Genomic DNA, 12,143 nt, shown 5'->3' on the forward strand with positions numbered 1-12,143 from the left:
CCACATTATAAGCAACAAACTGTACAAATACAAAGATTAAAGCAATGCAACAAATGAATAAGCTTGTCTCTCTGAATGTGTGGGTGTAACAAAGGTTAATGGAGGGAGCTGATCTTTATTTCTGTCTCTGCAGAGAGACTCTGACCGAGGAGCCGACAGCCGAGAGGTGTTGGACTGCATGAAGAGGCCGAGTGACGGGACTCTGGACCTCCCCTAAAGCCTGGACATGGTGAGCATCTGCTGTTTGCCTAAGTTGTGTACTTGTAGTTGTCAATACTGTGTTTTCGGATAACCGTTGTATACCCATATTCACCTGTGCTGTGAACATTGATCGTAATGGTTTTCAGGAAGAGGAAAAATCCACTTGAAAGTAAATTAAAATGCTGGGTTTTCCCAAATGTAGGATGACAACCTGATGATAATGAGTCACTCCACTTTTCCAAATCCCGTTTTGGAGAAAAAGCTGATTGGACAATATGAACCACTTTAACGCCCTTTGATTTGATTATCATCCCAATCAATAGCTATTATTGGTGGGTTTCAGCCCCACATGTATCCCCAGTGGGCTCCTTCCCCTGCCTTTAATTGGCTCAGTAGACTCTTACCATCTATTGTAATCCATGATCAACGGAGCAAACCAGATTATTCCGAGATCTAGTGGTTGTGTGAAGAAGTGCATGGAAACTCTCTGATGGAAAATGTTGTGATAAATGTTGGGACATGTTGTAACAGGCTGGCTTTTAACCCATCCATCCATCCATCCATCCATCCATCCATCCATCCACCTATTTATCTACCAACCAATCAACCAGCTGCAGTTCCTCTAGCTGCCACACGAGGCTGGTTCCAAAAGCAAGTACAGTAAATCCCCATGTTATAACTTTACATCTGAAATAAATACGTTTCAATCGTGCCATAAAAATTGTTCGGGCCTCTGTGGCTTTTTCCCTCTTCGTATGTTTTATAACTTCATCACTGCTAATAAGGCTTTAGGTTCAGTGTCTGGCTGCTTTGATTTAGAGCTGGATGCCAATGCAGGCAGCTGTAGCTGATAGCGTTCTGTTACACTTCACCCCCACTAGCTGTACATCTCAAACATGCTGGTGCTGATGGTGCCCTTTGAAACATTTTCATTGGAATTGTCTAACACGGTCATTCCCAAAGTCAAGAGTGCTGCGGCCCTCTTGAAACCCAGAAAATCCCATGTCATCCCAAAGGTGCTCTGCTGGATTGAGATCTGTGACCTGTTGTCTAATTTTGGCGAGCTCGTGCCATTTGTAGCCTCATTTTCCTGTAATTAGCTGACAGGAGTGGCACCCAGTGTGGTCTCCTGCTGCTGCCCATCTGCTTCAAGGTTTGACATGTTGTGGGTTCAGAGATGCTCTTCTGCTCACCTCAGTTGTAATGAGTTGTTATTTGAGTCACTGTGTCCTTCCTATCTGACACCAACAAGGCCCACAGATCTGTTGTTGACTCTGTTTTTGACCGTTCTCTGTAACATGAAATACAGTAATAAAGTCTGAGTCTCACCTGTGAGGCTGTCAAACCTCTGAATCATCTTCTCTTAAAGTCAGCAGTTTGTACACTCTTTTTAAACCCCAAACAAAAGTGTTAAATGCTGCCAATCAATCAATCTTAGTGCTGAAGGACACAGTAAAAATGGACTGAAGACAGTCAGACAGCCACCTTTTATCATCGTCCTGTATGTGTGAGCCTTAAAGTTTTGTTTTTAGCCAAACAGACTACATAAACTAACATTTTTGCTGCTGTTTCTGTACCATAATAAAAGTTTGGAGTGTACTGGCAGGTTGGTGGCTTGTTTATGTGTCAGACAATATAATTAATTGTAGGCATATTAGACGTGTCGGGCAGAGGGATCGTTTTTCCTTCCTGGTCTAAAGATTAGTTGAACTTTTGTCAGACTGCTGAAACAGAATAACTGGAGTGATGCCCGTGGCTATATCACCATCTTATCTCTTTGTGATTCCTAAATATTAAAAAGAGAGGATTGTTGTCCTCATCAAAAACATGGCTTCTATAAACAAATACAAAATTCATATTTTTCTTATGTGATGGCCAAAGTTTCCACAGTGGGTTTAATTCATTGTGTCACGAGGTCCATCAAAGGTTCTGCATCTTTGGCTTCATTTGGAGCATGTTTGCGGATTTGCCGGGGATTGGGAATGCCGACACTGAGAGCGGATTCAGGGCAGGAATTTCCAGCGTATCTGAGAGGGGTTATAGACCAGAGCCGGCTTTAAGTGGACTGAACTAAGGATTTGTAGTGTTGAGCAGAATTGCCAACAATTTGCATTATGTTGTCATCATTATTATTTTTATACAGTTACAGTTTTTTTGTCTGTATACAGTTACAGTTTTTTTGTCTGTATACAGTTACAGTTGGTCAGGTTTTCAAGAGTATATCAAATATAAACATGTCAGAGGGATTACACAGTGAAAACAAAATGGTAAAGGAATTACTTTCGATTTGTGTGTCAGATTTAAGGGCAGGGGATCCTCTGACAAACCCCACAATGCAATTAATTAAAGTGGTGAATTTGATTATCTCCTAATTGCAGTGTGTAGCTGAACTCCCAGCTGACTCGTAGGCCACAAACAAAAGGAACCAGCCTGATATGAAGCCAGGCCAGGATCCAAATCAGCACCGATGCCGCGAAACTCTTAATCTTTCATGTAGATCTTGTTAATGTTTGTGTGTTATGGTTGTCGACGCTGCCCACACTTGCCGCTACACAGCCTCGAATGCCCCGTGGCAGTTCAGCGAGAGATTAGCTAGGTCGTGATGAATGACCCCCGCAACTCCAGCACAAGCCCTCGAGATTCGTGGCCATGAATTATTAAAGCACCGTCATAAATAACTCACCGTAATGAGGGGTGCTTACACACTGCAGGCAGGGAGAACAGGAGGAGAGGAGAGAGGGGAGGATTGGAGTAGAGGAGGAAGAGATGATTGAGAGAGGTAGCAGTTTGACCTTGGACTGAAAGCCTGCCGTGATGTTCGCCCGGCGTACGGATGCACTCAGGCTTGTAAAAGCGAGCGCCGATACGCTTTGCACATCGGCCCTTTTTCATCTCCCCCTCAGAGAGATGGACTCCATCCCTGAGCACATGCCATAAATGTTAATGTTAAGTAACAGCGGCTGAATGTAGGCCACGCACAGATTGGCAGCAGCGCAGGTTGCTTCAGGTGCGTTGCTGTCATCGTGCTGACTGTGAGGAATCTGTCAGAAACGAGCGTTTGCAGCAGTAACCGCAGATACCGTTGCACACAGCGCCGGGCGTCGAAGGAAAAACGGCACGTTCGACTTCAGAGAAAACGATCTGCTTCCTCCTGCAGCATCTTCAGCCTGCTTTGATGATGGTGTTTGAATAACAGCGCTGATGATGATGATGATGATGATAATCTGTGTTTCAACCATCAAACCAGTTTTCTGGTATTTTGGTATTGATGACCTTTAAACTGTGGCTGCTGATTATCTGCAAATGTGTGAAATCTGTTTTAATCATTCATCAAATTTGGCATTTCAGTAACATAACCACTAAAAAAAAAGGACAAGTCTATGAATGTGCTGCTTTAACAGCCTCCAGGCTTCTGGGGAGACCCGTCCTACATATGGAGTTAATCATGATGTCATATTAATGGTGGTCACAATAGCTCGAATACTGAAAAGATAAATACTGATATGTACATTTAAAAATATTGTAAATCATTGTGTTCTCTACCTTCCAACACTCTTCTGTTTGTCATGAGATAAAATGAGAGGTGGCCTGTTGTGTTCATGTCTATATTTTTGGGCTCTGTTAGAGGAGCTTTGCATGACTCACAGTTCAAAATAAGTCCTCTTTTAAAAACTGATGCAGCCGCTCAGTTCATCCTCCATCTGGAAGCCATTTTAGCTCCACCCCCTATCACCTAAGACTCCTCTGATTGGCTGCCCCATGTAAACAGAAGGTTTGAACAGCTGTGTCTAAGGTGACCATGTGAGGCTATCCCTCCACCCAAAATCTGATTCAAGTGAAATTACTGATCATTCATCATGTTGTGTTTGGCTATTAGATACAAAGTTCCCTGCAGTGTTAACAATGTATCCTTCATCATTTTGATTTTGCAGGTTGTGGGCCAGTAAAAAGAACTGTGTGGACCCGCCTCACATTTGATCTAAACTGCATCATCAACACTCGTTCATTGAATGTTTTATTTATGGCTTTGAAAGCCCCATGGACACCTCACGAACTCAAAATGAACTCAAAGGAGTAACGAACAGAGAACACACTCATGGTTTGAATCATCGCTCCGCTGACAGCCTGGTGACGATCCAAATCATCAGCGCTGAATAATTTCACTCGTCGCTGGCAGATGAGTTATGAGAACCTCCATTTCCGGAGTTGTTGCCGATTGTGTCTCCACTAACTCAGCTGTCGTGACGGAGCCTGTTGTTGTTGCAGGATTGGGGTTATTGCTCATTACTCCTTAAAAAATGAATGCTTCATTTTACTTACTGTTCCCTGTAGAAAGTAATTTGTTCATCGTGACATTACTTTTGTGATGCTCAACTGTGTGCCTTCCAGTTACCACTATAAAACAAACCTTTTCAAATTTCCACATGTCTACAAATCCCTGTCCTAATCAGGAGAACACGCATATAACGAGGCTTTTAGTATCCTGTAAAAGCCGACAGCAAAGTCAGACAGGACTGCAGGTATAAGAGTCCTTCACAGGAAACTGCTGTGGTGTCGCTGACTCTGCTGTAGAAATGTGCAGCCCTGCAGGACTGTTGACCTCTGCTTTTATTACCTGTTGAAAATGAAGCTTTGGCGTCTCGGTCGGGGTCTGCATGCGGTCAGCTGGAGCATCCCCGAGGGCTCCCCGCTGCTGGCTTTGTGTTAGCATCATAGGTCCTGTCTGTGGTTATCATATCATACATGCTGCTTTTGCAGAGCTTTGACGAGGTGTTGAGATATTTGATACTCAGTAGTTGGATATCGATACCAGGAAAAACTCAATGCAGTTTTCAGTAAGACATTAACATAAATGACAGCTCTATTTTAAGCTGTGCCAAAGTATATACTACATAATCTGAGGTGTATACCTTTGACATATTTTAAGATTGTCTCAGGTAGTCCAACAAAGACCGCACTGTTAGGCTGTCTGAGGTTTGGCTCCAGGTTTTAGCTGCTGATTGGAGTCGGTGAGCTCGGCTGCTGCTGATTATTAATGTTACAGGCAGGACTGATGACAGCCCCACATTCATGTTATCATTTTATTATTAGCCATAGCCACTAGCCGTTACCTTAATGATAACTTAACAGACAGCTAATGTGGCTATCAGATGAAGGTCCTTTGGGCTACTACCTCGTTTCCACAGTGGATGGATGTGCCTGTTTGATTTGGTGCACATTTTATGTCCTTGACATAATCTTCCCATTTATCCCGGCTTAGAGCTGGCACTGATCCTAGCCTTTGACCCCCTGAGGCTGGGTTTGTGGCTAACGGGTAACTGCTAATAGTTAAACAGCTTTGTTAGCTTGTGTGCCGGTCACTAGGGTTTAATCCCGGGATCCGGGATTCCCGGGAAATGCGATCAGAACCATTTCCCGTTTCCCGGGAAACGTTAGACGGGAAACCGGGAAAAAAGTCGCGCGCGTCGATTTGACTTTCAGAAAGAAAAGAAAGCTTCAGAAAGATAAATTTAAGGAAATATTGAGAGAAGGGTTTGTTTAATGCGAAAAGCATTACTCTTCATTTCAGGCACGTTCAGCCTCCGTTTAAGGCTTCAGCCTTCATCTCAAGCGTTTTAATAGAGGTATTACACAGTTGTGCTTTTTTCCTCTTTAATTTGTTAAAATCGTAGGCAATGTGTTTACCCTAAGGTATTTTGTATTATATAATTTTATATTATTATATATTGTTATATTGCATTATATAGCCTATAAAATATGCCTGCCCTGAACAATAAAGAAATATCTGTTTAACTTCGAGTGTTTCTTTTCCTCGTTTGCAGCCGCTTACTAACAATCATGAATTAGGATACGGGCCTAATGTGTGAAGAAATTATCATGAAATAGATTGCTTTAATATATTTCGCTTTTAAAATGGAGTTGAGTAAAATGTATATTTTTTAGGCTATAAGGATTGGCCAGTTTTTCAAAAGACGATTCACAGCGAACCTACTTTAACCCTCAGACACGGTGTTATAAATTTGTTGTTGCCAGAATGGCAATGACCAAGTCGTGGTGCATTACTCAAGGCCCTGTGTTATGCCATATTATAGTGTAGTACGGTAGTTAACTTTTCAATGACTATTACAGCGTTCCACTGGTGGAGATATAGCGCAACAGATGTCGCCACGACAGCGTGGCTGAGCCGTATTGTTTTGCACCAGCAGTTGTAAAATATCTTGGTATAATTCCATGTACAATGGAGGAATATTCGAATTATATTTGTTAAGGGAGTGTTGAGGAACGATACAACACCGCATAGCTCGAGCACTCGAATGTCCAGATGTAGGTTTTATTGCGTTAATCAAGCCGACGTTGCCCCCTACTGGGCATAACAGGACATAGCTGGAAAGCTACCTCTACAATATCAGAATAGGTTAAGGCCGACACAGGCTACAGAAGGCCTAATTAAAATAAATAAATAAATAAACTTTTTCCCGGGATTCCCGGGAAATGGCTCGTCATTTCCCGGGATTTGATTCATGTCATTTTCGGGAAAAATATTAAACCCTACCGGTCACAGTAACGTTTATGAGAACTGTTCAGTGACACTGGAGCTAACCCACAGTGTTGTTCAGTGTTGTGAACTTCAGTTACTTCAGCTGTTAGTGAGGGGCGGGGCTGTGTGCCTACCTGTCTGCAGGTGCTGTGTGAAGTTGTGTGTTGGCTGGAGGATGTAGTAATTTTTAGTATTGTGGGTTTATTTGTTTTGTCTCTGGCACAGTTTGCTCTTTACAGTCTCATTCTTTGTTGTTGTAGATCGCACTGTTGAGGCTGCTGTACAGCAAAAATCACGTTCAGATCACGATTAGCTAACAGATGGAAAACGTTAAAGGAAGAAGCCTGTCATTTTAATGAAGTCGGCTTCCTTGATGTTTAAACAAAAATAAATAAATAGCTCACCACAGGCTGGTAAGGAGTGAGGCAAATTATGTAAGGGGGGGCACTGAGGTGTTTCCAGGATGGACGAGTTGTAATCTTTCCAGCATCCTGTGTCTGCACAGGTTCTCTTCCCAGTTGGACATGCCTGAAATACCTGCCCTAGGAAGCATCCGGGAGGCATCAGATGCCCCAACTACCTCCACTGGGCTCTTTCTACGTGGGGGAGTAATGTCTCTACTCGGAGCCCCTCCCGTCTCACCTTATCTTTAAGGCTGAGCCCACAGAGGAAACTTATTTCTGCCAGTTGTAGCCTCAGTCTTATTCTTTTGGTCACTACACACAGCCGTGACCACAGAGGAGGGTCGGAGCAAAGATCAACCAGTAAACTGGCAGCTTTGCTGTTATACTTGCATCTATCAGCATCCACTCCTCCTCCTCCTCCACAAGAGCCTGAGATACTTAAACTCCTCCACTCAAGGTGACTGCTCATTTCCAATCCCGTAGTATGCATTCTGCAACCAAAGGTTAATCTGCAAATTATTTTAGCAGTTTTTGTTTTATATTATTCTTGAGAGATATTGGTGACCTTTCACATCTCAGGTTTCCCCCCTAGCCTGCTCGCTGCCCAGCGTTTTGGGGTGACGCAGCCTGCAGGGATGGGCGTCTCTGTTAGCTAGGCGCTAATTTTATCTGTCAGATTTGGTGAATACAAAAAAGAACAAAAACATGTGGGCCCAGAGTCAGTGAGCTGTGGTCAAACCATACTCTACCATTTAAAATAGGAAACTCTCATACATGTTTTAAACCGTACCTTTGATTGTTTTTCATTATGTCATCATGTAGCATTTATACTGTTTAATAATGATAAAGCAAATAGGGATCTCAAAGGCCGCAGGTTTGAGTCCATTTAAGTCCATCAGTGAAGATATTTCTCTGAATCTCACTCTGACCTCCACCTGCTCTCTCTGTGATTCATGCCTAATGCCTCTCCCTCATCTGACCTCAGAGGTCGTTTAGATCGTTTGCAAACGACGACCGCCACGTCATGGCCAAGCACGCCAGCATCTATCCGGCCCCCGAGGAGCTGGAGGCTGTCCAGATGTTAGTGTCCACTGTGGAGGGAGCCCTCAAGAAAGTTTCTGATTGGATGGATGACCTCAGCAAATCCTCAGGACAGGCGACCGCCGATGATGAGGCCGGGGACGACACAGTGGAGGAAGACGCTGCTGAGAAAAAGTAGGTCCCACGGGGAGTGTTCTTTCAGTGTTTGTACCATGATCATTACAGAGGTTTTATTTTATTGCAGTATTTTACTTCAGCTGTGTGCTGTGCATCACTCACTCCTGTCATAAAACTGTTGTATATCTTCATCAGGTATTAATTTGTGATGACTGGATAATTAAACACGCACAGCGGTCGTAAATTCACAGCATTTGGCCTGTAGCCCAAACATCCACACAGAGCTTCTATATTAGCAAAGCACCTATATGAAGATTTAGTACTGAGCTGGTTTTATATAAATAAAAGGCAGCCAGGACGGTAAGGGAGAAACATCTTTCTCATCACTCATGAACATGATTTTTTTCTGTCCATATTATAAAAAAGTGTTTTCTCGTGTTACTTTTTGGGCATCCTAGAGGAGCTTTTTGATGTACATGTGGTACCTGCTGCTCTCCTCAGCGACCTCTGCAAGCAGCATATATATGTGTGTGTGTGTGTGTATACACACCATCACACTTGTAGTATAAACTGTACTTCATGTACATTCTGTAACATCTTTTTGTTTAAATTATGTAACCCTGAAAGTTCTGCTTCCAGAAAAGTGGAGAAAAACTGAACGTAGTTACTTTGTTTCGCTTTAATCCATAGACTGTATAAAAGATGCCCAAAAGCAAAGCCTGCATTCTTTTAAATGGTCAGCAGGGGGGGCCTCACCTGGTTGTACAAATACTTCTGGCTGTATTGAAGTCTTTGAAAAAGTGGCCTCAGCTCCATCTTCTTAAAACACTGAGTGCAAATAAAATGTGTCATTGCAGTTTAATTGTTTCACTGCTGCGAGGACAACAAACTGAAACATTTATTTTCACTGAGGTGTGATCGCAGCATCCACGATAAGAAGCTGTGCCGATTTAAAAGTGATCTCCTGTTCAGCGTCATCTTCTTGGGAACATCCAGACAGATTTTAGATCCGGTTCAGTTTTAGGTTCCACGGACTTCACAGCCATGAAAACCTATAAACAACCAAGAAACCCATCGATTTCAAATAGACCAAATTTAAATCAGTTTTACTTTAGATTTAGTGTGTGTGTGTGTGTGTGTGTGTGTGTGTGTGTGTGTGTATGTATTGATGCTGGCGTGCTTGGCCATGACGCAGCGGTTGTCGTTTGCAAACGATCTATATATAATATAATATAAAAATATAATATAAAAATATTAAAAAAAAAAGATGGGCAGAGCTGCAAAACACTGATTGCACTGCATATCTTATTTTTTCCCTCTGATAGGCAGGGAAACCTGCATGAATGAAATGTTTGCATTCATTTACAAAGCTCTCTGTTACAGGTTCATTCAGCTGCCAAATGTCATTCCATACTCTCTCTTTTAAGGGATCATTAACCAGAAATGCTTGGATATGTTTTCTGCGTAAACCATATGTAAAATTACCTTTTTTTTTTTTTAACACTTTAAAATAAATTTTGGCCTAAAAAATTCAAACGGAGGAAAAATGAGGAAAATAAAGGTGGAATAATTAGCTTTAGCTCAGATTAGGATTGTTAGCTCTGCAGACAGCAGAGATCGAGCAATGCTAAATGGTGCTAATCCACATTTGGAGGTTCAGACTGTTCAACAGCTCAGGCCTCGTTCTCTGGCTTCTGTGTGTGTGTGTGTGTGTGTGTGTGTGTGTGTGTGTGTGTGTGTGTGTGTGTGTGTGTTATCACCTCTAAAACTCTCTGCATGGCTGTGGGATGATCTGACGCTGGCTGCCGTCCCTCTGCCCCCAGGCTGGACGCCACCTCGGTGCTGTGTGGGGTGACGCGTGTCGGCCTGGTGGCCAAAGGCCTGCTCATCAAAGGGGACATGGACCTGGAACTGGTTTTGATGTGCAGAGAGAAACCCACCAAACTGCTCCTCTACACTATCAGCGCCAACCTGCCCCTGCAGATCCAGGTACGGGGGGTTTAAAAGCATTCATGATCCAGGCTTCAGTGGAACAACACTCACAGGAGTGTGTGTGTGTGTTGACACTGGAGAGCAGATGTGATGATGATGATGATAAAATAATAGCAGAGCTCTCATATGTCTCAGGTAATGGAAGGTATACAGTACTATATTTACAGACAGTTACAGTGTGTAAAACCCAGCAGATGGAGTGATTATAGCATCTGCCATGAATATCGAGCCCTTTCCCTTAAAAAAGTTTAAATTAATTAAAAAGTTCTTATCAAATTAAACTTTATATTAGACTGAATCTGCACGGCTGAAGCTGTGATGGCTGCTCAGAGGGAAACACTCGTTATTTATTACTTTACTACACGTGGGTCCGTCTGACCTGCATCACAAATACACAGGAACTGTTTCAGTCTTCTAACCTCCACCCGAAGGACTGCTGAGAGGAATCTGACAAACACGCTGCACATCAGCAGGTTCATCAGGCTGTCAGTGTGACTTTTAAATATCATTTTAAATAACTGTAACTTCAGAGCTCTTCAGCAGGTTTAAAGGCAAAGCTGATCTATTACAGCATTTTAATGTTTACAACAATAAACAGTCAAACTTGTCCAGAGTGCGTTTTTCAGCTCTGATCTCATAACTGCAGCATGTAATAGGATCCTATCATATGGTATCAACAGTTCATTTTTATTTTTTAGATTTTTAATATTTTGATCGTTATATGTGCCATTTTCAGTGTTTTATTTCCTTTTTTAGCGTCTTAAAATGATGAGAGGTCCGAGGTTATGAGATGCCCCATAAACAGTCCAACAGACTCAGTCATACGCAGCAAAGAGGAGCATCAAATATTATCTGTTGTATTTACACTGAACTGTGAGCTTGTTTTAAACGGTGTAAATGTGAAACACAATTTTGGTTTGTTTAGTTTTTAAAAAGAATCATTTGTAACTGATGCAGGAGCTCTGTGTTTATCAGCAACGCATGTAAAACCAGTTCATCAACATAACAGACCTCACAAAGTGTAATGTGGAAGCAGTATGACTAAATAAAAAATAGCAATAGGTTATAATTGGCTCTAAAAATTGAATTAACTAATTAATTCAAAAAAAGAATTAGTTAAATTAGAAGTAACCACAGGTAAATGCTCCGGCAGGGGTCAGGTGGGCAGAATCCCCAAAAAGATTCATCTTACTGTCACGTGCAGTGTTGGTGTCATTACTCAAAAAAATGCATGCACAGAAACGGAGGCTGCACACCTGACTGCGCAGCAGGTTCTGTTACCTGTTGAAGATCCGGCTGCTGAGCTGCAGATCGCTCCCTTATTTTCCTTCTCACTGCACACAAACTGAAGCTGGCTGATTGTGCAGGGAATAAAGACACTTCATTTTATCAATATGCAGATAAAGAACTTGTGTGAAGAAGGAAACATAATTGCAGTTGCAGTGTGATTACTGGATTCATTGTAAGGCTTCAGTCACGCAGGCCTGTGGCATGGTGGGAAACCTCTGGCCCTGAGGAAAGATGTGTATCCACCTGGAGAGTGGTTGCTGGTTGCTGCAGATTGCTGTGGCCACCTGCGGTTTGTTCGCCTTCAAATTAAAAGTCTGGCCTTTTGAAACATATTGGTTGTAAAAGTAAGGCACAGATTTACTTTGAAGGGTTTCCGGTTTGCGGTGCACTTTCACAGTTGCACTACCACATGGTCAGTTATTGGCAAGTGTTTGCAGACAAGTAGGCGTCTCCTTCACATGTCAACAACCAGAGAATCACATTTCTGTGCTTCACTCTCTCTGTGACCAGTTTCACCCAGCAGCTGCTCACCCACCCGGTCAGGGCGTACGCATTTGACC

At 42.6% G+C, this 12,143-nt stretch overlaps 1 protein-coding gene across 3 annotated transcripts in view; it reads left to right on the forward strand.

Moving 5' to 3' along the window:
• LOC115775961 (spermatid perinuclear RNA-binding protein-like) overlaps positions 1-12,143 on the forward strand; it is a 91,496-nt gene that overhangs the window by 37,555 nt on the left and 41,798 nt on the right. For all 3 annotated transcript variants that reach the window (XM_030723514.1, XM_030723512.1, XM_030723515.1), the window contains 3 exons: positions 134-229; positions 8,129-8,358; positions 10,125-10,290. In XM_030723514.1, coding sequence (XP_030579374.1) covers positions 227-229; positions 8,129-8,358; positions 10,125-10,290 — 399 coding nt within the window. In that variant the 5' untranslated portion in view covers positions 134-226. The remainder of the gene's footprint in view (positions 1-133; positions 230-8,128; positions 8,359-10,124; positions 10,291-12,143) is intronic.

Source organism: Archocentrus centrarchus, unplaced genomic scaffold (assembly GCF_007364275.1).
Source record: "Archocentrus centrarchus isolate MPI-CPG fArcCen1 unplaced genomic scaffold, fArcCen1 scaffold_26_ctg1, whole genome shotgun sequence".
Lineage (NCBI taxonomy): Eukaryota > Metazoa > Chordata > Actinopteri > Cichliformes > Cichlidae > Archocentrus > Archocentrus centrarchus.